This window comes from Dreissena polymorpha, chromosome 8 (genome assembly GCF_020536995.1).
Source record: "Dreissena polymorpha isolate Duluth1 chromosome 8, UMN_Dpol_1.0, whole genome shotgun sequence".
Taxonomy (NCBI): domain Eukaryota; kingdom Metazoa; phylum Mollusca; class Bivalvia; order Myida; family Dreissenidae; genus Dreissena; species Dreissena polymorpha.
Window position 1 is genome coordinate 67,663,888 of NC_068362.1, and position 27,963 is coordinate 67,691,850.

The following is a 27,963-nucleotide window of genomic DNA, read 5'->3' on the forward strand; positions in this document are numbered from 1 at the left end:
CTACACAATCACGTTCTTCAAACATAGTTTAAAGGATATTGCTAACTTATAAATGTCTATGTCATATATTGCTTTAGGTTGAAGTGCTTGTCAACACAGCAGATACTTCTCTTGACCTTCAAAAAGGACAAGTTTCCAAGTTGTTTTATGAGCGTGCTGGTAAACAAATACAGGACGAGTGCCATCAATTATGCCCAAAAGGGCTACCACCGAGGAATTGTACAGTTACCAGTGCTGGGGACTTGGCAAAGAGTGGTGTAAGGATAATTGTGCACTGTGTGTTGCCAGTTTTTGACAAGACGCAATTTCAAAAGGTTTGTGTCCATGTTTTCATCAGTGTAATCTTCATTTTATATCATCATTTTTGTGAAATGTAACTAGTGAGTCTTGAGCCAAACTACCTCAAATCTATTGTATTAAGGATAATACCAATGGGCAACAGTCTTTTAAGTGAGCATACAAGGATACTCAAGGTTCTATTGTTAATTCTGGACTATTCTGAAAATAGTCCAAGCTATTCTACTTACCTATTTAAAGGCACCACAGACCTCCTCTCCATGGATGTCTGCTCTGGTTGAGGTAAACATGCAACATCTCACCATTAATGTTTACCATGGGCATAAAACTTTACAAACTTTACACATCTGTTCAGAGATGTATTGGAGATCATTGACAAAGTTTACTAGCTCTGACCTGCAATACTTAGAGACTTATTTTTCTAAAAACACAATAATTCAATCCCATTACACCATTAATTATATATTCAGTGAAATAACAAGAAACTGTTATCATTGTTATATGCGCATTGAGAGTCTATTGTTATGTTCAATTTTGGAACATGCATCAGATTACAAAGGAACTGGAGTTAACCCACTTTCAAAGAAACACTGTTTTTCACAATTGTGGAATTTACATTCCTTTAACTAGTTGAAAAAAATTATGTTTATGAAGTTTCAAATTTGCTCCTGAACGAAGGGTCAGGTTTACAGGTTATCAGCGATCTTGTTTTTGGACATTTAAACATTTACTAAAACTAATAAGATCAACAACTTAATGGTATTGAAAGAAAAACAAACATATTAAAGACCTTAATGATTAGTGCAACACCACAATCAACAATTTCCTTGGAGCTTACAGCCCTTAAATGCCATCTTAGGGTTATTATTGCATAATAGCGCACAGAAACTTATCATTAACTTTTAAAGGAATCTTTTTTTGTGTTATGGCCACATTTTTTTTAATGGCCTAAATTGTTTGGTCTTATTTTGCAAAAAAATTGCTTTGTAGCTATTACAGACATTCACCAGAAAATATGTGTTTACAATCATCATTATATCAGGTGACTGACGGAAAATGTACATTATACTGCCAAAGTGGAAAAATACTTAAGTCTTGGGTCAGCTCTTGTTTCTATCACCCGTTTATACAAGTACCTTTATGCAAAGTCAGGATCAAATTTGTCCTGAATATTTATCAGAATGCTAGATCTAATAAGAGGTATGATTTCTACATATATATGCAGTATGGATAATTGTTAATATTATACAGCCACCCTGTATGTATAGTATCCACCAATATTCAAAAAGAATTAATGTTAATAGTTGGATAAGACAGTGTTTATCTCTATCTATTCCAGGATGTGAAAGACATTGTGAAACTGTGCTTAATGTATGCTGACGAGAAACGGTGCAAATCAATTGCTTTTCCATCTATTGGCATGGGAAAACTGGGATATCCAGTCCTTGAGACAAAATATGCCATGCTACAGGCTGTCGAGGAGTATCGAGGTGAGGCTGTATGCTCTACTATTGAAACAGTGGTTTTTACTGTGTATGGACAAGAGCAAGATCTGATGTTTGAGGTAATTTATTTTCTTTGTTTGCCAACGTTGAGTTATATATCTCTGAATTGTAGTTTTTCATTTGGCAAATACCTGGCCCCCCATTTGACAAGAGCATAATTTTGGAAGCTTTAAAGTAAATTTAAGTTCAATAATTGGCAATATTTATTGACAATCCTGTTTATTGTAAACCCAATTCCTAACATTTCTTTGAATAAGTTAAAATATAGGGCTATAAGAGTGTAATCCATATTTTACTCACATGAGAAAAAGCTATTACAAGTCACCATCAAAAGTCTGTCATCCTGCATTGGCTGAATTGACTTGTTGGATTTTAACTAGACATGGCAGCTATGTTCTTTAGGTGGTCCTTTACCAAATTTGTACTTTGAAACGTCTTTATGAATATAGTTACCATGGAAACTAAAAAAGCAACATGTAAAAAAAAATATGTATGAAAAATTATTTTTCTTGAGTGACCATTAACCAAATACCCTAAAAATGGTTTAATAGTTTACAAGAATTAGCTGCTAGAATTCCTCGAATGTAAAAACTTTGAAAGAGATCACTAGATTTCAAAATGAGTTTCCTTGTGTAATCCTCAACCACTATCTGACTGGTATTATTTACTACTTTCTTCCTTAAAACATATTTATATTCAATACAATCACAGTCATGTAAAAATGTTCATTATATAAGATAACTATGTATAAAACTTTGAAAATTATATAAACTGCTGACCTGTTTTCACAATAATGCTGCAGAAATTTCAAACTCTAAAGGAAACATGTATTTATTATTGTAGATTCATTATATAGAACATATTCTTTAAGAACATTTGTACTGTTGCATCAATATCCATGGATAAATGCTAATGGTAAAAATGGCCAAACAATGTTTATGTCATGACTGTACCTTCATCATTCATAAAGCCATTTGAAAATAATTGCCCCAAATGTTCACCATGTGAAGACAACATTTATCTATCTGTAGTGAATAACTAGAAGTCAAAGGGTCACATAGAATGCAACGGCTTGTCCAAAAAGAACATTTTGAAACTAAATTTCCTCAAATCTTGACAACATGTTTATTGCATGTTGCCTGTTCTATTGTCTCTAACTCAAAGGTCAAGGTCACATTTATAGCTCACATGTCCAAATTTGCCATAGTACAATGTGTCTAATAATGTGTTTTATTATTATTTACCTAAAATAAGACAAGCTTAAGGTCACCTTAAGGTCAAAGATCAAACATATGCAGGTGCAGATTGTTAAATAGTTTCAGACATTATTGACAAAAGGCTATGTATTGTAGCCATGCATCTTCCTTGTTTTAAGTTCTTCAGAATTGTTACACTAACTGTTTATAAAACTGTTTGATAAAAGTACATATTATCTGATGAAGTGAAAATTTAAATTTAATTTAATGGTATATTCTGAAGTCTACAAAATACTTTATTTAGAGAATAAGTTCAGTCCAAGAAACATATTTTTGATAATGCTTTTACTTTGTTTACAGCAATTTGATAGGGTACGGAAAGATGTGTTGAGTTCAAGGAAGAAGACAAATAACCTTCTCAATATTGGTGAGTTGGAAACAAGTGTATTTATGCTTGTGATCAACAAATACATCTGGTTTTCCTTTACTTTGAGTGTAGTTGCAGATCCACAAAAAAATGCTAGTCTGTTGCTATAGATCTGAATAAATATTACCATCAAATTATTAATCCTTTAATGTAGATTGGCATAAGACCAGTAAGTATACCCATAGCAATGTCATGGACAAATTTTGTCCATGTACTGTCATCCTGACTTCTGTTACAAGCAAATTTTCAGTGCTTAATGATACTTATGCATGGTTACTGGGTATATTAAGATTTTATTGCAAGTTGAATACATCAGTTAAACCTCTGCACAACAAAGCTGTAGTGCATACTGTTTTCAGTTTATCTTGGGGTGTACCTCAATAACTTAAAGATTTATCAATTTTAAAAATTCATATGCAGATAGTTGCTAAGTGCACAAAATTGCTTCCCAGAGTTTTTCCTCACCACTGTGGGAATGGTACCGGTACCAGTCAATTGGGAAAATTAGCAGCATCCTAATGCTTACAATATGCTGAACACTTAATAAAACATGTACAAATAATAAGTTGCATGTAAACATTAAAGTGGTAAAAGATTTCCTGCAAAATGCTGTTTCTATCAGCATTAAACAAGGAGTTTATTAAACCAAACAATCTTTTAACTGTGCTTGAGAGTATCAACTGTCTAAATCAGGACTCGGAGCCTCATGTTCTGTAGGATACCCTGCCTCTGAATGAAGCAGGTTTGCGTCAGTAAACTCGACCATCAATGAAACTTTGCTATAATCAACATCTCACAACAATGCACTGTCTCTATATTTGATATATAATCCCCATTTGAAAAGTTTAAATGCGCAAGCAATTTGTTTGGCTGTTTTCATTTTACACCGAACTTGGTTACATACTACTCAACGCTTAGTATAAAAGTACCGTAATTACTCTATGTTTTCGGACACTCTAAGTTTTTGGACACCCCTTTTCTTAGCAAAAATAATTATTTTTCGTGACTCTTAATTTTCAGACACACGAGTATTCGTCCATAATTAATGTCTCTAAGTTTTCGGACAGTATATTTTACAGCGCTATTTTACCAAAATTCGGTCCTGTTATTGATATCTAATGACACTTCGATCATGGGGTTTTACAACCAGATTAACATCATAAACATGGCACGTCAGGGCTGAACATTAACAGTTGTCCTTTTTCCCCTGGCAAGTAAAAGTTGGGTCCGGGCAAGTAATTAGCTTGGCTGTTTTCGGAAAAAACCCGAGCTATTGTCATAGCCAGCTCGCCGTCTGCCGTAGGCGTCGTGCTAAAACCTTAACATTGGCCATAACTTTTTAAATATTGAAGATAGCAACTTGATATTTGGCATGCATGTGTATCTCATGGAGCTGCACATTTTGAGTGGTAAAATTTCAAGGTGAACATCATCCTTCAAGGTCTAGGGTCAAAAAAACAAAGTCAAGGGAAGTAATAAGCTTTAAATGGACATAGTTATCTGACCTGCCCACGTATACGTTTTTGTTAAATAAATCAAAGCGGCGCAGTAGGCGGCATTGTGTTTCTGACAAACACATTGTGTTTAAAGGTCAACGTCAACATCAAGGTCATCCTTCAAGGTATACAGTAAAAAATACCCATTTAAGGGAAGTAATAAGCTTTAAAGGGAGATAATTATTCAATATTGAACATAGCCACATTATATATTTGGCATGCATGTGTATCTCATGGAGCTGCACATTTTGAGTGGTGAATCTACAGTCACGGTAGTGGCTTTTATTTGCTGCTAAAATAGAGATTTGTTAGAGACAATTATTTTCAAGGGAAGTAATTTATATAATTATAAATCTCATATTATATATTTCCTTACCAAGAATTTAAGTTCTTTTCACAGTTACTGTACAGATTTATTATTTTGATTATTTATAACTCAAATGATTGATTTGTCAAAGGTTTTTTTTTTTAATGATATAATTATCATTTCTTTCATGTACTTAGTTGTTAACAGTATTGTTCATTACATACCTGTGGACTTATGTCCATAGATACATGATGAACTCTGGCTATGATCTCTTTGATAAACCACAGGCCTATGATCTCTTTGATAAACCACAGGCCTTGGTTGTCAGTGATGTCTCCCCCGGTTGTATTGGACAAAATCCAAGGGAAGTAATAAGCTTTAAAGGGAGATGATATCTATATCTGCCAAATGATAAATAGAAATATTTTTTCAAAGTGGCGCAGTAAGGGGGCATTGTGTTTCTGACGAACACATCTCTTGTTGAGTCACTAGGTCAAAGGTCAAGGTCACTGTGACCTCTAAAAAAAAAAAAAAAAAAAAATTGGACAAGCTTTCGCAGCCGAGCGTGGCACCCGTTATGCGGTGCTCTTGTTTAAAATCTAGTTGTCCACCCAGACAAGTGCAAAAAAGATCAAAGAGCATTTAATTTAGACTTTAATTAGACTATAATTGCTGTAATCATTTTGTTAAATGTGCAAAAATAAAAAAGGTTTTGTGGTGTGTTATTTTGATCTTTATTAAAAGCTCTGGATGCAGCTATTGCACTGAAATTTTGTGTCTGAGAAGCTTACATGCTGCCCCAGCTTAAAATAGCATATTGAATTTTGTGTCTGTTATTTAAGGTCAATGTCACTGTTTCTATAAGTTGATAACCGATTTCCTCTTATAGGTGTGGAATTTTAAGAAGACATTTATCTGACATTTTATGTTTGCTCGATTTCACATTTTAAAAAGAAGTATATCAATTAGAAAAGAATTTTAAACTGGTTTTGTGGCGCAGCAATGTTTCTTAATAATTTGAAATTTGATTGAAGTTTATATTAAAAACTACAAAAGATTTCAAATGGAATCTGCATGGGTAGATATACCTCATACTTTTCAAGTTTTTGTCATTTGCTACTTTTTTTCCTGACTTTGCCATGAAACTTTACGAGGTATCAACTTGGAACATCATGCAATGTAGGTAGATAGATCTTACTTAAATATATATAAATCTTATTATTAATGATCACTTAACATGCGCCATGCAGCTTGCTTCCATATTTTCAGAGAATTGTCTCTTTGTTAATTTTTACATTCAAATCTGTTTTGATAACTTAAAGAGGAACTTTACAAGAGGTATCTAGTTCAAACCTCGACATTTGTAGAGAGATCACATTGTATGGAAGTGCAGTATTCTTGAGTCATAACTCTTGCTTTGTTATCCCCCGCCATAGGCAGAGGGATATTGTTTTGGCGTTGTCGTGCCTCCGTCTTTCCGTCCGTCCGGCTGGCACTTTTGTGTCCGGAGCCATATCTTGGAAGAGCTTTGGTGGATTTCATTGAAACTTGGTATGAGTATATACATGGATAAGAGGATGATGCATGCCAAATGTCATTATACACCATCTGCTAATAAAGGAGTTATGGCCCTTTGTATCTTAAAAAAATGCTTTTTTAGCTGAGTGTCAAATATAACACTTTTGTGTCCAGAAGCATATTGGTGGGGGATATCAATTCAACGGATTTGCTTGTTATTTTAGTGTTATTGACCTTTGCTATTTTTATTAATAAATGTTTTCTTTAAATAATAATATCTTATCAGAGCATATCTTGAACACATCATGCACACAAACCACATGTTAACTTTGAAGTTTTCACAGTGGACATCCTTGACAGGTCGTTCTGGTCCAATAATTTTCCAGGGAGCTGTACCCTAAGATTATTTATGTGTTATTTTTAATGGATTTTGGTTTTGAAATCTCTGGAAGTAATGGTCCAAATTTCATGAAACTTTATATTGACTTTTCTTTAAGGTTGGATATGTGTTTATTGGCTAGTCGTTTTGCATATTTTATTTTCAAGCTGTTTAAATAATAATTTCTATCGGCATTAGATCTCCAATGCTCATGATCTTAATTATATGACTCATAATTATATATATATTGGTGGAAATATTTATATTTACAGCTTGTTCCCTTCCCTTTTTTTAGCTCACCTGAGCACAACGTGCTCATGGTGAGCTTTTGATATCGCCTTTTCGTGCGTCGTCCGTTGTGCGTTGTGCGGCGTCAACATTTGCCTTAATTGTTAACTCTCTAGAGGACTCATTTATTGTCCAATCTTCATGAAATTTGGTCAGAAGATTGGTCTCAATGATATCTTGGATGAGTTACATTTCCTTGAAAAACATGGCTGCCAAGGGGCGGGGCATTTTTTCTTATATGGCTATATATAGCTATAGTAAAATCTTGTTAACACTCTAGAGACCACATTTATTGTCCAATCTTCATGAAACTTGGTCAGAAGATTCATCCCAATAATATCTTAGACGAGTTCGAAAATGATGCCGGTTGGTTGAAAAACATGGCCACCAGGGGGCAGGGCATTTTTCCTTATATGGCTTTAGTAAAACCTTGTTAACACTCTAGACGCCACATTTCTTTTCCGATCTTCATGAAACTTGGTCAGAAGATTTGTCCCAATAATATCTTGGATGAGTTTGAAAATGTTAACCTTTGCTTGAAAAACATGGCTGCCAAGGGGCGGGGCATTTTTCCTAATATGGCTATAGTAAAATCTTGTTAACACTCTAGAGACCACATTTATTGTCCAATCTTCATGAAACTTGGTTAGAAGATTCATACCAATAATATCTTGGACGAGTTAAAAAATGATGCCCTTTGGTTAAAAAACATGGCTGCCAGGGGCGGGGCATTTTTCCTTATATGGCTATAGAAAACCTTGTTAACAGTCTAGAGGCTGAATTTCTTTTCCGATCTTCATGAAACTTGGTCAAAAGATTTGTCTCAATGATATCTTGGATTAGTTCGAAAATGGTTTTGGTTTCTTTAAAAACATGACCACCAGGGAGCGGGGTATTTTTCCTTATATGGCTATATATGGCTTTTGTAAAGCCTTGTTAACACTCTAGAGGCCACATTTATAGTCCAATCTTCATGAAATATGATCAGAAGATTTGTCTTATTGATATCTTGGATGAGTACAAAAATGGTTACGTTTGCTTGAAAAGCATGGCTGCCAAGGGGCGGGGCATTTTTCCTTATATGGCTATATATGATTATAGTAAAATCTTGTTAACACTCTAGAGACCACATTTATAGTCTGATCTTCATGAAACTCGGTCAGAAGATTCATCCCAATAATATCTTGGATGAGTTAAAAAATGATGCCGGTTGGTTGAAAAACATGGCCACCATGGGGGGCGGGGCATTTTTCCTAATATGGCTATAGTATAACCTTGTTAACACTCTAGAGGTCACATTTTTTTTCCAATCATCATGGAAGATGGTCAGAAGATTTGTCCCAATGATATCTTGGATGAGTTGGAAAATGGTTTTGGTTGCTTTAAAACATGGCCACCAGGGGCGGGGCATTTTTCCTTATGTGGCTGTATATGGCAATAGTACAACCTTCTTAACACTCTAGAGGCTACATTTATTGTCCAATCTTCATGAAACTTGGTCAGAGAATTTGTCCCAATAATATCTTGTTATCTCAGGTGAGCGACTTTGGGCCTTTCAGACCCTCTTGTTATAGTTTTATTGCCTTAAATTTTGATAACAAATTGACAATTTTATCATAAATTATATGTTTCTGTGACAGGATCTAATGATCCATGTATAATGAATCTTTATATGCAGTATCCTTACAGGGTGATGGGCAAAATTTAAAGTCTTTCCAATCCTGTTAGTTTTCATGGAGTTATTGCCCCATGAACAATAGTTTATTGCACACAATTAGCCTGTTAAATCCACGAAGCTTATCACTGGGGAGTCTTACTGATATTCTTGTTTTACATTCTTCTGTGTGTTAGGTTATCATACAAGTCATGGCCTCTGTTTGCATTTCAGGATTTCCAGGCATATGCAAAATAATCGACACTGTCAAAATATGTGTCACTTCAAACTCAGTGAGGACTTGTTTACCCGAATCAGCTATAGAATTTAATGTTTCTGTAAATGATCAGGGCGGTGAAGTAGGTAAGTACCATATAATACTGCGTAAAAAATTCTAACTTGCTTTTTATCCCCCGCCATAGGCGGAGGGATATTGTTTTGGCGTTGTCCATCCTTCTGTCTGTCCGTCCGTCCTTCTGTCCGTCTGTTCGGCACTTTTGTGTCCGGAGCCATATCTTGGAAGTGCTTTGGTGGATTTCATTGAAACTTGGTATGAGTATATATATGGATACGAGGATGATGCACGCCAAATGGCATTGTAAATCATCTTTTAATAACAGAGTTATGGCCCTTTGTATCTTGAAAAAATGCTTTTTTGTGTCTGGAGCCATATCTTGGAAGTGCTATGGCGGATTTCATTGAAACTTGGTATGAGTATATATATGGATAAGAGGATGATGCACGCCAAATAGCATTGTACACCATTGGATAATAACGGAGTTATGGCCCTTTGTATCTTGAAAAAATGCTTTTTTTGTGTGTGTCCAGAAAACTTTTGTGTCCAGAAGTATATTGACGGGGGATATCAATTCAACGAATTTGCTTGTTAAAATGGGTTTTGATAACCATGTGTTTTATATCAGAAAATTATACAATAAATGTTTCTTTTTTCATACATATAAAATCCCTGTTTTATGTTTCAATATGATAAACTGTCAAATAAACTCATTACATCATAGAACAGACCAACATTAATGTCCAATTACAGACCTTAGTTTTCAAATGCAATTTTGATTTCATTCGATATTATGTTAATCAGTTTAATAATCATTGTTAAAAGGGTAACATTGTAACATTCAAAATTCCATGTGGAGCACTTTTGAAATGTAGCAGTGAATGAGTATATTACTTCGGTGCCTAAAGGTTTAATTCTATTCAAATTATCTGTATTTTTTGTTGCAATTGAAATAATGCTCAATATATCAAAAAATATGAGATTATATTACACAAAACAATTTGAAAATATAAATTGCAATTTTAATTTCAATAATTCATGTAATTGTATATTGTCAAAGATTCAACCTTGTATTATTTTTTCAGAAGTTATTGCCCTTTGTTTAAAATTACAGATAAAGGCATTATGCGCGTGCCTACATATGCTCGCAATATTTGTAAAACTTTAAATGTTTTTTGATTTGCAAGTGCTATAGCACATATTCTCAAGGTATTGCAATGGTATAGTTTGTAGGTATATATTGCCCTTTATTTGAAGGTACTTGTATGTAAAAGACCATCTGTGCCAAATAGCAAATTTGTTTACCTTTTAAATATAATACAGCTGTGGGGGAAACACTCTGTGTGACAGTTTCTTGTATAATAATCAAACCTGTGTGAATATTCATTTTTTCAATCAATCAAATGTAGTAAAATTCTCATTTGTTAAAATTCTTTTGAGAAAAAACGTGCACCAAATACAAGCAAACAGAGTAAATCTAAAGACACCAAACGGTTAATACATATCAATGAGAGTTAAAAGCAGTGGTCCTTACTAACACCTAAACCAAAGGAATATACTTGACATAAAATAAAATTAACATGAACGACATAACAAAATTCCCCTCAAAACATTGACAAAACCTAGACAGCAAGGTTAATTTGAATAGAAGTTAAAGGCCAAAACATAGTCTTGTCAATTACAAAAATGTTCAGTCTGAAGTTACAAACAGTCAATGAAGGAATATTGCTGGCAACATCAAGGTTACTTACTTATAGTCTTATATAATAAGTAGATTGTGAATGTGCTTCTTTAAGTCTGAGATAAAAGATGAGAACTAAATTTATCTTTACCTTAAACAAGAAATAATTTCTTTATACAAAGATATACGGTGTAGATTGTTGTCGGTGTTGATGACCGATTTAAGGTTATATCTATGAGATCAATGATAGCGAATACCTTTTTTCCACGCAGTTCTTAGCTACATCACATGCAAATCAATTACCGGGTGTTGCGCCAGCGCGCTCATGGTGAGCTTTTGGGTACCTTATGTCTGTCGTGCGTTGTACATCGGCCGTTGTCAACATTTTTCCTAGTTAACACTCTAGAGGCCACATTTATTGTCTGATTATCATGCAACTTGGTCAGAAGATTTTTCCTAATGATATCTTGGTTGAGTTCGAAACTGGGTCACGTAAGTTCAAAAATAGGTCACTAGGTCTAATAAAAAAACAAACTTGTTAACACTATAGAAGTCTAATTTATTGTCCAATCTTCATGAAACTCTGTCAGGACATTTGTCCCAATATATATCTCAGCTGAGTTCGAAAATGGTTCCGGTCAGTTGAAAACATGGCTTCCAGGGAGCAGGGCAGTTTTCCTTATATGGCTATGGTAAAACCTTGTTAACACTCTAGAAGTTTTTATTTTTAGTCCAATATTCATGAAACTTGTTCAGAACATTTGTTCTAATTATATCTTGGCCCCCAGTGGGCTGGGATGTGTTCCTAATATGGCTATACTAAAACCTTAGTTAACACTCTAGGAGTCACATTTATACACATGTAGTCCAGTCTTCATTAAACTTGTTCAGAACATTTGTTCCTTCGATAGCTCAGCTGACTTTGAAAATGGTTCCGGTCTGTTGAAAAACAGGGGGACACCATGGGGCGGGGCAGTTTTCCTGATATGGCTATACTAAAACCTTGTTAACACTCTAGAAATCATATTCATAATCCAATCTTCATGAAACTTTGTGAGAACATATGTCCCAATAATATCTCAGCTGAGTTCAGAAATGGTTTCGGTCAGTTGAAAAACATTGCCGCCAGGGGGCGTGGCAGTTTTCCGTATATGACTAAAGTTAAACATTGTTAATGCTCTAGAAGTCTTATTTTTAGTCCAATCTTTATGACACTTGGTCCGAACATTTGTTCTATTGATATCTCGGTCGAGTTCTTAAATGGTTCTGGTCCTTTTAAAAAAATGGCGTGCTGGGCAGTTTTGTTTATAATGGCTTTAGTAAAACCTTGTTAATACTCTAGAAGTCGCATAAATAGTCCAATCTTCATGGCACCTGGTCAGAACATTTGTTCTTATGGTAGCTTGGCTGAGTTTTAAAAGGGTTGTTACAAGAATTGTTACATATTTATCTTATTTGACCTTTCATTCACTTATCCTACTCTTTATAAAAATTCATTTATACCTGTGCTTGCATTGTTGCAGTACAATAGTGTTGATTGGTGCCTTCTTAAATAGCCATGTGATGATTGTGTAACATTCCCTGGAAATTGGCCCCAATTTACTGAGCACTCCCATAAAAGACCTTTGTCTTGATGTCAGATAGACATCATTCATAAGGTAGATTACAACCTGAAAGGTTTTAGGCCTACAGATTGCAGTCAGTCATTAGTTTAATTTGTGTGTGCATGATTATCAAAGATTTGTGATTTAAACAGGTTTTAAGGTTGTTTCAATTTGAAATATCATTGCAAGGCGAGTCTGAAAATTGTTCCAGTTGTTTAATAACACTATATCAAAAATGTGAACAATTTGGAAGTAAAAAAACAACAATTTATCACATCTTATAAGAAGCACACAAAAACTGTTTGGTTAAAAACGAAAGTTGTTTTGGCAGTTTTGTTTGCAAAAATATTGCATTTATGCTACAGGTTTGTTGTGCAATTAAATTACAAATAGTCTGACAGTTGTTTTTATATGATAAATTCACCAAATGTCTTGTGTGTGTTTACTTCAATATTTTTGCACGTGTAACTAAGAGAAAGATCAAGTGATGTTTTGTACCTTAAAATAAGATCAATCTTAAATTTCTTGTACATATTCTCATACTCATTTACTTTTTTACAACCGATTTTGATATATATGATAACAATTCAACATATTGTATTTAATTATGCAAAACTATTTCATTAACACTCACTCTTTTGAAAAAATACAGTTGTGTTCGGTATCTAAGGCTGTTGTTGCAAAAAAGGTTGTAACTAGTCATCCCCTTTAACATCCAAAGATGCTTATCTCATGATCTCAAAGCTAGACAACAATTTGTGAAAAAATGTACTTCCATTTGTATGCCTCCAGTAGGGTGGCATTTAGCAGTTGAACTGTCCGTCCGTCTGTCAGTCAGTCCGTCCGTCCATCCGAAAACTTTAACATTGGCCATAACTTTTGCAATATTGAAGATAGCAACTTGATATTTGGCATGCATGTATATCTCATAAAGCTGCACATTTTGAGTAGTGAAAGGTCAAGGTCAAGGTAATCCTTCAAGGTCAAAGGTAAAAAAAAAACAATCCAAGGGAAGTAACAAGCATTAAAGGGAGAGTAATATTTTATTTTTAAAGGGATTTAATAAAAAACAAACATATTCAAATCAAAGTGGTGCAGTAGGGGGCATTGTGTTTCTGACAAACACATCTCTTGATCAGTATTAAATTACAGTCCTCATATTTTTCTTTTATCCAAAATATAGCTTTGTCGCAACAAGAAACAAATGCCTATTTAAAAACACACACACAAAACTACTGTAAAGGATATATGTATTTATCTGCCGAAACAACAAACCCTTTCTTTTCACAAAATAACTTTAGCAACCCTTGCTTAACGTTAATATTACTCAGGTGAGCAACCCAGGACCACCATGGCCCTCCTGTTAGTTCAACTGAGCACCACCTGCGTGCGGTTTGATTTTGAGGTCCCCTTTCATCTGTCATTCATTGTCTGTCGTCAACATTTGTCTAGTGGCAACAATATCTTTATTCAATATTGTCAGACAATATCCCATCAGAGTTCAATATTGGAGGATTTTGTGTAAAAAATTACAATCAATAGTCATATTAATTAAAAAACTTGTGAACACTTTTCAAATCACATTCTTTGCACATTTTTTTCTAAATAATAGAGAAACTAGAGTAACACAAACTAAAATCCGACTGGGTTGACATGATATCAGGGCTGAATTTACAAATGGTTGTGGATTGTCATCTCAAAAACATGTATGCTAGGTGTTGGAGCAGTTACCCTCATCAGTCTATTGGAAAACCATCTTGATATTACCTGCTCAGAACATTTTAGTTCCTTTTGTTCTTATGTAAGTGCCTTAAGACCTATGGCCGTCGTGTTGTATTTAATTAAGTAAAATAGTATTGAATTGATTCCAAAATCAAAATGCTTATATTTATTGAAAGGGGGTAAACGTTAATGTTTATTTAGATACAAAAAATGATATCAAATAAAACAAATTACTTAGTTTCCATACAACATACATAAAATTATTAACAATATATGTACAATTGTTTAATTCCTAATTATGTTGCCTAGGAAATTCTATCCAAAAGACAAACACAAAAAAAATTGTGATATGTATTTTAATCTTCCTTTTGTTCAATAGATATACATCTGTCTAAGGGACACATTGTATTACCGTCAACCACCCAAAACTTCATGGTTGAACATGCAGTTAAGATGGTCATCGAATCCAAGGTTATGGATGTCGTGTTCTGCATTTGGAATGGAACAACTGGTTTGAATTATCTGTATTTGTTAACTAATTAAACAAAAAATAAATGAAATGGACATTTACACTTAGATTTACACAAATTTGATAGATCAACATGTGCTGACAAACATTATAAGAAAGATGTTTTTAAGGTGATTTATGTTTTTGTTGTAGTTTATTTTTTTTTAATAATTATACCCCCACAAACGAAGTTTAGGGGGGTATATAGGAGTGAACTTGTTGTGTCTGTCTGTCGGTCGGTCCGTATTAAGTGTCAGCTCTCTAATTCAAGTTGTTTTCATCAGATCTTCTCCAAACATGGTCAGATGTTGTATCTAGATTATGTCTAGGTCAAGTTCGAATATGGGTCATGCCGGGTCAAAAACTAGGTCACTGGGTCACTTAGTACGTTTTAAACATTGAGCATAGTGTCCGCTCTCTAATTCAAGTAGTTTTCATCGGAGATTCACCAAACTTGCTCAGAAGTTGTATCTAGATGATGTCTAGGCCAAGTTCAAACATTGGTCATGGCAGGTTAAAAACTAGGTCATGGGATCACTTAGTACGTTTAAACATTGAGAATGGTGTCCGCTCTCTAATTCAAGTAGTTTTCATCCGATCTTTACCAAACTTGGTCAGAAGTTGTATCTTGATGATGTCTAGGTCAAGTTTGAATATGGGTCATGCCGGTTTAAAAACTTGGTCACGGGGTCACTAAGTGCGTTTTAAACATTCAGCATGTTGTCTGCTCTCTAATTATGCCCCCCTTCGAAGAAGAGGGGGTATATTGTTTTGCACATGTCTGTCGGTCGATCCGTCGGTTGGTCTGTCCACCAGATGGTTTCCGGATGATAACTCAAGAACGCTTAGGCCTAGGATCATGAAACTTCATAGGTACATTGATCATGACTGGCAGATGACCTCTATTGATTTTCAGGTCGCTAGGTCAAAGGTCAAGGTCACTGACTCGAAATAGTAAAAATGGTTTCCGGATGATAACTCAAGAATGCTTACGCCTATGATCATGAAACTTCATAGGTACATTGATCATGACTGGCAGATGATCCCTATTGATTTTCAGGTCACTAGGTCAAAGGTCAAGGTCACAGTGACTCAAAATAGTAAAATGGTTTCCGGATGATAACATAAGAATGCTTACGCCTAGGATCATGAAACTTCATAGGTACATTGATCATGACTGGCAAATGACCCCTATTGATTTTCAGGTCATTAGGTCAAAGGTCAAGGTCACAGTGACTCGAAACAGTAAAATGGTTTCCGGATGATAACTCAAGAATGCTTACGCCTATGATCATGAAACTTAATAGGTACATTGATCATGACTGGCAGAAGACCCCTATTGATTTTCAGGTCACAAGGTCAAAGGTCAAGGTCGCAGTGACACAAAACAGTAAAATGGTTTCCAGATGATAACTCAAGAATGCTTACGCCTAGGATCATGAAACTTCATAGGAACATTGATCATGACTGGCAGATGACCCCTATTGATTGTCAGGTCACTAGGTCAAAGGTCAAGGCCACAGCGACTCGAAACAGTAAAATGGTTTCCGGATGAAAACTCAAGAATGCTTACGCCTAGGATCATGAAACTTCATAGGTACATTGATAAAGACTGGCAGATGACCCCTATTGATTTTCAGGTCATTAGGTCAAAGGTCAAGTTCACAGTGACTCGAAACAGTAAAATGGTTTCCTGATGATTACTCAAGAATAATAAGGCCTAGGATCACGAAAATTCATAAGTACATTGATCATGACAGGCAGATGACCCCTATTGATTTTCAGGTCACTAGGTCAAAGGTCAAGGTCACAGTGATAAAAAACGTATTCACACAATGGCTGCCACTACAACTGACAGCCCATATGGGGGGCATGCATGTTTTACAAACAGCTCTTGTTCAAGTAGTTTTTATCCAATGTATTCACCAAACTTGGTCAGAAGTTTTATCTAGATGATCTCTACCCCAATTGAATATGAGCCATGCCGGGCCCAAAATTAGGTCACTGGGTCACTTAGAACGTTTTACACATTCAGCATGGTGTCCGCTCTCTAATTCAAGTAGTTTTCATCCAATCTTCACCACACTTGGTCAGAAGTTGTATCTAGATAATGTGTAGGTCAAGTTCGAACATGGGCTATGCCGGGTCTAAAACTAGGTCACGAAGTCACTTAGTGCGTTTTTAACATTGAGCATGGTACTCGCTTTTTTTTGTGAAGACAACATGCAAAATATTCTGTGTCAATGCGGCATGTGGGGGTATTTGTCATGTCTGTGACAAAGCTCTAGTTTGATTTAAAGTCAGACAGGATCAGAAACTTTTTTTGTCTTCCTGCAATGTTCTTTGCTCTTTACATTTTCAGACACTGTTGTTAGAATTATTTCTGCAGTTGAGAATTCTCAAAACAAAAGAAGTTTACGCAATGTGTACATACTTCTGGCATCTCAAGAACTGTTAGAAAAAGCACAGAATAATTTTTGTTCGTGGCGAAGTAAGTATGAAATTTACTTTTCATGTATTGTGACTGTTCATGATCAAAATGTATATTCTTGTTTAAAATAATTATATTCTGCAGTAAATTACAAAAGATCAACTCAACCATCTTGAATAAACTTTAGTTGTTTTAACTAAATTTTTATTTGTTCCTATCTTATTATATAGTATAGATATAAAAGTTTGCGTTGGTCAGTATAAAGGTGACTCACTTGCAGGTATCTTGAATAAATGTTTGTGCATGGTATCTTGAATAAATGTTTGTGCATCTGGTTATAGCCAAGTAGGATTGTCATGTTTCGATGTTTAACTCCTTTAAACACAAATTGTGTATGCCTTCCTTTGAAGAAGGCGTAATGCAGCAGCAGCATTATCTGCTGGTCTGTGTGTTTGTTCAAAACGTACGTCTGACATTGCACATTTAACTTCACTCTCTCTGTCTCTAAGTTCCTGCATTTGCTAAAAGTTTGCCAGTTGTTGATGTGTTTAAAAATTTCTTGTTACATATGTCAATCGTCATGAGAGGTCGTGTTGATTGTAACACCCGTCTACATACCTCAAAGGCATGGGTTAACCTTTAACGTCAAAGGTCAAAGTTGACCATACAATGGCTTCTTTTTATGCATAAGTAGAGTTTTTATACAAAATGTGAATGTGGGGTCATATGTGACCTTTGGACACATGTCTTGCGTATGGTTAGATATTGGGATACCATGATGCAGTCATACATTGATGTGATTGTCAACTGGTTCTTCAAACAACATCTTCTTGACTAATCAGCATATTTCAGCAAACTTCTCAATTCAAGAAATGTTCAGGAGAACCTCTCCAAAATGTGTTTAGTATTGCTTGCAATTGGTCAAACAGATTGGGTCAAATGATGTATAATAGTTCTTCTTGTATATATAGTAACTTTTACAACTTTTGTAGCCACAACTCCCTGAGCTTTGATATTTGGTATATGCTATCAGATAATGATGTTGCACAACATTTGTTCATGACCCTGGGGTCAAAACTAGCCACGACCCGAGGTCACATGATTTATAAACACTTGTATTGTAAACAAACTTAAATATAATACATATATTTGTATTTCAAATTTAATAGCTTCCGCGAAACCAGAAGGTCCATTTAGTGATGTTAGTAATGTGACATCAGATTGTAGTGATCTACAGTTAATTAGATCATGGCCCAATGGTCATATTTATGCCCCCCTTCGAAGAAGAGGGGGTATATTGTTTTGCACATGTCGATCCGTCCGTATGTCTGTCCGTCCACCAGCTGGTTTCCGGATGATAACTCAAGAACGCTTAGGCCTAGGATCATGAAACTTCATAGGTACATTGATCATGACTTGCAGATGACCCCTATTGATTTTCAGGTCACTAGGTCAAAGGTCAAGGTCACGGTGACCCGAAATAGTAAAATGGTTACCAGATGATAACACAAAAACGCTTATGCGTAGAATCATGAAACTTCATAGGTAAATTGATCATGACTCGCAGATGACCCCTGTTGATTTTAAGGTCACTAGGTCAAAGGTCAAGGTCACGGTGACCCGATATAGTAAAATGGTTTCTGGATGATAACTCAAGAACACTTATGCCTAGGATCATGAAACTTCATAGGTACATTGATCATGACTCGCAGATGACCCCTATTGATTTTCAGGTCACTAGGTCAAAGGTCAAGGTCATGGTGACTCTACTTAGAGGTTTCCGGATGGTAACTCAAGAATGCTTTCGCCTAGGATCATGAAACTTCATAGGTACATTGATCATGACTCGCAGATGACCCCTATTGACTTTCAGGTCACTAGGTCAAAGGTCACGGTGACTTGACACAGTAAAATGGTTTCCGGATGATAACTCAAGAAAGCTTACGCCTAGGATCATGAAACTTCATAGGTACATTGATCATGACTCGCAGGTGACCCCTATTGATTTTCAGGTCACTAGGTCAAAGGTCAAGGTCACAGTGCCAAAAAACGTATTCACACAATGGCTGCCACTACAACTGACAGCCCATATGGGGGGCATGCATGTTTTACAAACAGCCCTTGTTTTAATTTAATTTTTATTTTTGACACTATGAAATTAATTATAACTGTGCTCTCTAAAGCCATTATATCTGCTGGTACAACATTTGGTATGATCATGTACAGAATTTGTGCCCCTGTTGTCAAAACTGGCAATGCCTTGGGACGACATGTGTTATATGAGCACGTTTTTTCTGTCCATCTCACTTAAATGTATATCTGAATGTTAAAATATCTGTTCTAGTGTAAACCATGTAATACAAAATGTGTTTGTCAAAGAAAGAATATTACTTGCCCTAATTATAAAACAACAAAATGTGTTTGTATTGCATGCCTGAAGCAAGAAAAAAAAATATTGAAGTTGAAGTTTTTGACATTTTGGATGGCTTTTGAAGAAGAGGGTTTGAATTCGTGTACATGAAAAATTTAGTTTGAGACCTTTAAAATCTTAAAGTATTTTTCCAAAGGCTCACTCTTTCAGCCTGAGGCTTCACATTCATCAGTTCCATATTATTTCAAATAAAATCATTTTGAAAAGTTAACTGGTGATGAAACTTTTCTCGTCCAACCATGGAAAATAACATTTTTAAGTAACTTCGCATTTTACCGTGAACAAACGGGCGCTTATTTGTGATTTGGATGTGAGCAGCCGAGATATAATATTCGCAGGAATAGCAGCCATTTTATTTAAAGATGGCAGAAGGCCAAAGTGAGCTGGGGTAAGTGTTATAACAAGTTACATCATAAATTTAGAAAAATGGCCGATAATTAATTGAATAGCAGCATAAACCACCTAACAAACCGACAGAACAATTACTGTATCTACATACAGTTTGCTTATGCAGAACTAGATGCAACTTAGCCGATAACCCTTTATCAAAATACAACATCGAGTACCCCACCCACTGTCACAACATACATATTCTGAACTCTGATAGATATGTAAATAACGGATTGTTTAAGTTAAAAATCTTAAGTGGAATCACTTTTGATTGAGATTTGAAATCAGGTTTTATGCAATTCTTCCAGAACGAGACAAACATTTATGACAGAAATATGATAAATGTACAAGATGTAGCTGGGACGACTGAATTTTACAAATCACTTTGTGTCACTGTTACATCCTTATTTTTCCATGGTTACATCTTATATGAAAATAATGTAATAAGGCTGTAGAACATTAAATTGGAAAAAGTTTTTATATTCACTTGTTTAGTCCCTTCATTATTGTCCCCTACCGGTTTCACCGGAGGGGACTTATGGTTTGCGCTCTGTCTGTCAGTCTGTCTGTCAGTCAGTCAGTCAGTCAGTCACACTTTTCTGGATCCTGCGATAACTTTAAAAGTTCTTAATATTTTTTCATGAAACTTGCAACATGGATAGATGGCAATATGGACATTATGCACGTCATTTCATTTTGTTCCTACGTCAAAAATTGTGGTTGCTATGGCAACCAAAAAAAATAATAATCTGAAAATGGTGGAATTTCTGACAATGGTGGAGCCGGTAGGGGACCATATTGCTTGACAATAGCCTTGTTAATTTTTAACATGACTGTGCAACAAATTATAATGTTTGGGCAAGAGAATATGGTCACATAATGTGTCGTATTGTACCTTGACACAAATTTTGGTTGTCCATGTTCCAGGAGCAGCTCCATTTTGCGTCTCAGATGGATCTAGGTTGTATTCTGGGTTTTTATATTTTTTTTAAACAACATACGGGGAACATTTGAATTTTCAAGATTAAGGTTATCTGTGTTTTGTTTTACAGAGTATACCAGCAATAGAATCAAATGTGTTTAGAACAGAATGTTTTTGACAAATGTTATGTGACGTAACTTGATGCCAAATTGTATTGTCCATGTTACTCCATTTTATCCAAATTACATCTAGTACATTATTATTTAAAAAAATGAATAATGCAGGGGATGGGTTAATTGTAAACACACCATAAAAGAGTTATTTTCCCATGTAACATAGTTTTTTAAATAAAAAAATGGAAAGATGTAACATTGACATTATCATGTTTGTTGTCCATGTTATCACAACTTGTGAGTTCTCTTGTCCATTGTAACAGCTTAACCCTTTACCAAACAATAACATGATTTAGATTTTACAAGTTTGTTGCATACAACTCTAGAAAGCATTGGGGTGAAGGAGAAATTGGTGAGCATTTTTCTTTTCATCTTTCAAATAAAACCCAGTTGAACAAATAATCATTAAACTTTTAAGTTCCATAATATTCTATCTGACTTGTAGAAGAATTTGCATTAAAAATTTAATTATTGTGTTTGGAACAGGTTTTATTCGCGTTATTTAATTGATATGATGTAAATTAGTCTAAAAGTGTTGTTGTACATGTTACACTTATTATACTTAAGTGCATCTTTATTATTTTTGCTAACTTATAATGCTGTTTTTTTATTTGTGCATGCTCTGCTTTTTTCTATTCATAAATATCTAAACTGATGATTCATTCTTTCGGGACTCTGTAGGGCCATCACTTCAGGGTTCTAGGTTATTATCATGGGATAGACCTTACAGAGTACTAGTTTCACTTGATACACTAGCAAACTAAGGCCAAAGTTGAGCACTTCTTGCAGCTGTGGTCCAAGATGTCTGCTAACGATCAGTCGCCATCCAAGTTCAAGGGCTCACTTTAGACCCAGCTTAACAAGGGACGCTTCAATGCGCCAAATATATGATCTTGTATACAGATGATTCCTGGAGTCAAGAGTATAACAAGGCAAGAAAACAATGGAGCAGCACATGAAATAAGTTAATTTGTTATTAATAAATGTTCGGGCTAACAACTTCAGCAGGATATAATAGCAAATAACCATAAACACATTCAATATTGTTATGCCCTTGGATCGAATGATTGGGGGTATATTGTTTTTGGCCTTACTTTCTGTCATTCTGTCCCAAAACTTTAACCTTGGTTAAAGTTTTATAACTTTTGCAATATTGAAGCTAGCAACTTCATATTTGGCATGCATGTGTATCTCATGAAGCTGCACATTTTGAGTGTTGAAAAGTCAAGGTAAAGGTCATCCTTTAAGGTCAAAGCTCAAATATCATTGTATTTTTCTTTCCTAAAACTTTTACCTTTGTTAAAATTTGGTCATAACTTTTTTAATCTTCAATATAGCAACTTGATATTTGGCATGCATGCGTATCTCATGGCGCTGCACATTTTGAGAGGTGAAAGGGCAACGAAATCCTTCAAGGTCAAAGGTCAAATTTATGGGTCAAAATTGCTCATTTCATGTACACTTCTGCAATATTGAAGCTAGCAACTTGACATTTGGCATGCATGTGTATCTCATGGAGCTGCACGTTTTGAGAGGTGAAAGGTCAAGGTCATCCTTCAAGGCCAAAGGTCAAAAAATATATTTTTATGCAGTTATATTGAAGAAAGCAACTTCATATTTGGCAGGCATGTGTATCTCATGGAGCTGCACATTTTGAGTGTTGAAAAGTTAAGGTCAAGGTCATCCTTCAAGGTCAAAGCTCAAATATCATTGTATTTTTCATTCCTAAAACTTTGTTAAAGTTTGGTCATAACTTTGTATGCCCCCGGATCGAATGATCGTGGGTATATTGTTTTTGGCATGTCTATATGTCTGTCTGTCTGTCATTTTGTAACTCTGTCACTCTGTCATTCTGTCCCAAAACTTTAACCTTGGTTAAAGTTTTGCAATAACTTTTGCAATATTGAAGATAGCAACTTGATATTTGGCATGCATGTGTATCTCATGGAGCTGCACATTTTGAGTGGTGAAAGGTCAAGGTCATCCTTCAAGGTCAAAGGTAAAATATATGGCCTCAAAGCGGCGCAATAGGGGGCATTGTGTTTCTGACAAACACATCTCTTGTTTATTAATGCGTCTCTACTATTTGTATTTAGTAAACCGTTAAATTCAACCATTACAGATGTGCACTGGTCCCACACCTTGGGCCAATTGACTGCAACGGGTATCAGGAAGCCCTGCTAGTGAAGTTAAGCGCTGCCTTCCCAGATTTCACCACAAAATATGGCATTCCACAGGTGCTGTGGTAGACAACCCTGAAGAAGAGTAACTAGATAAGGGAAATAGTGTTCAGCAAAGAGCGTGGGATGCAAAACATGCGCATTCAGATGCCGAATATAACTCGGCACACTTTGATTGCTTGGTATTTCTTGACGAGAACATTTATACATAAATATTTTCATCATATTGTAATATTATATTAACATTTATAATCAATTTATATATCACTTAATTTCTTTGATGATATTTATCAATGAACATAAGAAAGGCATTTCAATGATTCTATAAAAATTATTGTTTTTTAAGAATATTTGTCTGATTTCAGGTTCAGCGCTCGTGGAAAGGCTGGAAGAGGACCTTGCTTGAACAGGAACTCACTTTACAGTTGGCTCCACTGCTAGCGCCCGAGTCAGTGAAAAGGCCAGTTGACCTTAAAACCCCTGACTCACACGAGATCTCGATTCAGTGTAGCATTAAATGGTGAGCACATAAAAGTGCAAAGAACAATTCTTGCACCAGAAGTTGTGCAAGCCAAAAGTGCTGGTGCCAATTTTGCCAACTGTTCGATTTTTAATTGCTCCCGACCCTGACCTGGCATCCATTTCGTCAATTTGAGCCCCAATAGAACCTAACCCACCGCACTCTACCAAGCACTACCGACAGAGGAATCTGGAGGCTGAGCAGGCAAGGGAGTTTAGGGGACATTACAAAAAGAAGCTGTCATACCAAAGCTTCAATAAGTGATTTGAGGACAGGAACATACCAGAGACTAGAGGAGCGGATAGATCCCATGAAATTGAAAGACTGGAAACAAGAAAACTTCATTAATTGAAAAGATAAACAGTTTGACATTGATCATATTTAAAAAAAATCTGATATTTATAACCTTAACAACAACAGGATTAAGATCAACTAAAGTGACAAAAAAAACATCCTTTACGCTGCCAAGCTTTAATTGAGTATTGCTCAGTGAATTATGCATTTGTGTTTTGCTTAAACCATCTACCCTAGAACTATGTTACTAGCATCATCAGAATAGCACAATAATAAAGAAATCATTTAATCAAACGTTGGAAAAACTAGGTGTGTTTTTTACGAGTTTATTGTCCAGTTACATCACCAAAGTTTAAAGTACAGACTGTACAGTATACCCCTTTATTTTCTGATAATAAATATTTGTTGTCTAGGGGTTTATTACAATAAAAGAAGGTTTGTATCAAACATAAGTATCGAAAGTGGAAAAGAAAAATTCTTTTGTAAACAACCCTGTTTTCAGTGTGTCTTCCAGTTTTACGTCACTAATTTATGTGAATATAAAAAAGCATATTAAACTACTGTTAAGTTTTCCTTTTTCCTCCTGAAAATGTAAGTAATTGACATGAGCCTGACACTGCAGTAGAAATTTATTAAATCAATGCATGTTTATTTTTCAATAAAAGTTGGACACCCAGAGATTAGGGATGTAACAAAAAGTGGCTTGACAGAAAAGGCGTGCTCATGAGTCATATTAGATAGTTGTCCACTACAATATTTTTTGGAATCATACCCCTGTTGTTAAAACTAGTCGCACCCTGGGGCATCATATGATTGAAAACAAACCATATTATATTTCATAACAAAGTAAAAGCTTTTTACTGGAATAACCATTGATGTCCATTTGTCTCGCTGCATGTCCATTTTTAGCTCGACTATTATATATAAAATATATATAGTGGAGCTATCCTACTCACCCCGGCGTCGGCGTTAGTGTCTGCTTTAGCATGCAAATGTTAAAGTTTTCGTACTACCACAAATATTTTCTATGTCCCTTGACATATTGCTTTCATATTTTGCATACTTGTTTAACATCATGACCCCAACCTATAAACAAGAGCAGACAACTGTATCAAGCATTTTGTAAGAATTATTGCCCCTTTTATACTTAGAATATGCATATTATTGATAAATCTATGTTAAAGTTTGGGTACTACCCCAAATATTTCCTGTGTCCCTTGACATATTGCTTTCATATTTAGCATACTTGTTTACCAACATGACCCCAACCTATAAACAAGAGCAGACAACTGTATCAAGCATTTTGACATAATTATGGCCCCTTTTATACTTAGAATATGCATATTATTGATAAATCTATGTTTAAGTTTGACTAAACAACACTTACCTTACATACCACAATGCACTCCACCCAAACCATCCCCCACGCCCCCCCCCCCGCAATTTTTTTTTCTTATTTTTGAAAGATAATCTATTAAATGATCACACACCCACATTATACCCCCCTCTCCCACCCCCCCCCCCAAAACAATTTTTTTTTTCTTATTTTTGAAATATCATCTTTTAAATGATCACACACCCACATTATAACACCCCCCCCCTCTCCATGATGGCTTACGTTATACTGTCAAGCACTCAAATAGTAGAGCGCACTGTCCTCTGACAGCTCTTGTTCTCTTTTCTTGTCTGTATCTGTCTGCCCGTAGACAAAAATTTGTCTGCTGGGTTGCTTCTTTACTTTCAAGCAATCAGCATTCAGAAGTGAAGGCATTGATTTTTAGCTCATCTATTTTTTTTAAAAAGATTATGAGCTATTGTCATAACCTTGGCGTCGGCGTTGGCGTCGGCGTCCGGTTAAGTTTTGTGTTTAGGTCCTCTTTACTCATAAAGTATCAATGCTATTGCATTCAAACTTGGTACACTTACTAACTATCATGAGGGTACTGGGCAGGCAAAGTAAGATAACTCTGGCGTGCATTTTGACAGAATTATGTGCCCTTTTTATACTTAAAAATTGAAAATTTTGGTTAAATTTTGTGTTTAGATCCATTTTATTCCTTAAGTATCACAGCTATTGCTTTCATACTTGCAACACTCACGAACTATCATAAGGGGACTGTGCAGGCAAAGTTATGTAACTCTGACTGGCATTTTGACAGAATTATGTGCCCTTTTTATACTTAGAAAATTGAAAATTTGGTTATGTTTAGTGTTTAGGTCCACTTTATTCCTAAAGTATCAAAGCTATTGCTTTCATACATGGAACACTCGCAAACTATCATAAGGGGACAGTAAAGGACAAGTTGCATAACTCTGGTTGTCATTTTTACCGAATTATGGCCCTTTTTTGACTTAGTAACTTTGAATATATGGTTAAATTTTGTGTTTAGATCCACTTTACTTCTAAAGTATCAAGGCTATTGCATTCAAACTTCAAATACTTTTATGCTATCATGAGGGTACTGTACCTGGCAAGTTGAATTTTACCTTGACCTTTGAATGACCTTGACTTTCAAGGTCAAATTATTAAATTTTGCTACAATTGCCATTACTTCTTTATTTATGATTAGATTTGATTGATACTTTGACAAAACAACTCTTACCTGACATACCACAATAGACTCCACCCAAACCATCCCCCAAGCCCCCCCCCCCCCGAAATCCCCCCCCCCCCCCAAAAAGTTTTTTTTTTCCTTAAAGATCATCTAATAAATGACCACCACACCCTAACACTTTACCCCCCAACCACCCCCCCCCCCAATTTTTTTTTTAAACATGGTTAAAAAACACAAATATTGTTTTGTTTTATTTTATTTTTGAAATACTGTCCAACCATCCCACCCAAGAATCCCCCCCCCCCCAAAAAAAAACAACAAATTGCATTTTTTTTTTGCATTTTTGGAAGAAAATGTAATAAATGACCACACACCCACACTATACACTCCCCCCCACCCCAACCTCCATTTCACCCCTCCTTCCTTTGTGATTGAAATTGAGATAGGTCCCTTCACCTTTAAAAAGAAAAATAGATTAGCGGTCTGCACCCGCAAGGCGGTGCTCTTGTTTAAGCTATGAAGTTGTGCATGTACAAACATTTTCATCCTACCTAAACAAAGAAGAGTTTTAGAACATCATGACTATTAATATACACCATTAGCAGATCATTGTCTCTGGAATCTTATGACCCATTGTTGTTATGTTTGGTATGTAATATTATATGGTAGTCCTCCACAATTTTGTATCAAATTATGCCCCAGGGGTAAAAATTGGCACTGCCCTAGGTGTAACAAGTTCAAAGTACACATGTAAAGCAAAATAGCTCAAACGTTAATATTTTTTTATGCAACATCTGAATGTGGTCCTCTCCAAAAAAATTCAAATCATACTTGGATCAAAGATAGCCACTTTCCAGCTGCATATACATATTAACGTATATACACGAATAACCCTGACACTACAGTGCACTGTGTAGTATATACAATTGTATAATGATGCTCTAAACACTGTTCAAATTTGCCGATGGGTAATTTTTTGTAATCAGCATGTTTTGAAATGCACGTCAGGGGTATTCTTTTTCCCTATTTTGGCAAGCTCTATTTTTATCCAAAACTAAAATATTAGTAGGTGTATTATTATTATTTAACATTGTTGAGTTGTCATATACTAAGTTTGTTCAATTATGTCAGTGAGGATCCAAATGTTCTAAGCCCAGTTGTCACATTATTTATAAAGAATGATCTGAATA

General features: G+C 35.3%; 1 protein-coding gene across 1 annotated transcript in view; it reads left to right on the top strand.

Moving 5' to 3' along the window:
• The window catches only part of LOC127841510 (uncharacterized), a 113,977-nt gene that overhangs the window by 62,021 nt on the left and 23,993 nt on the right, over window positions 1-27,963 (top strand). The window contains exons 8-13 of the mRNA XM_052370381.1: window positions 78-314; window positions 1,637-1,861; window positions 3,359-3,425; window positions 9,302-9,430; window positions 14,749-14,880; window positions 17,240-17,368. Coding sequence (XP_052226341.1) covers window positions 78-314; window positions 1,637-1,861; window positions 3,359-3,425; window positions 9,302-9,430; window positions 14,749-14,880; window positions 17,240-17,368 — 919 coding nt within the window. The remainder of the gene's footprint in view (window positions 1-77; window positions 315-1,636; window positions 1,862-3,358; window positions 3,426-9,301; window positions 9,431-14,748; window positions 14,881-17,239; window positions 17,369-27,963) is intronic.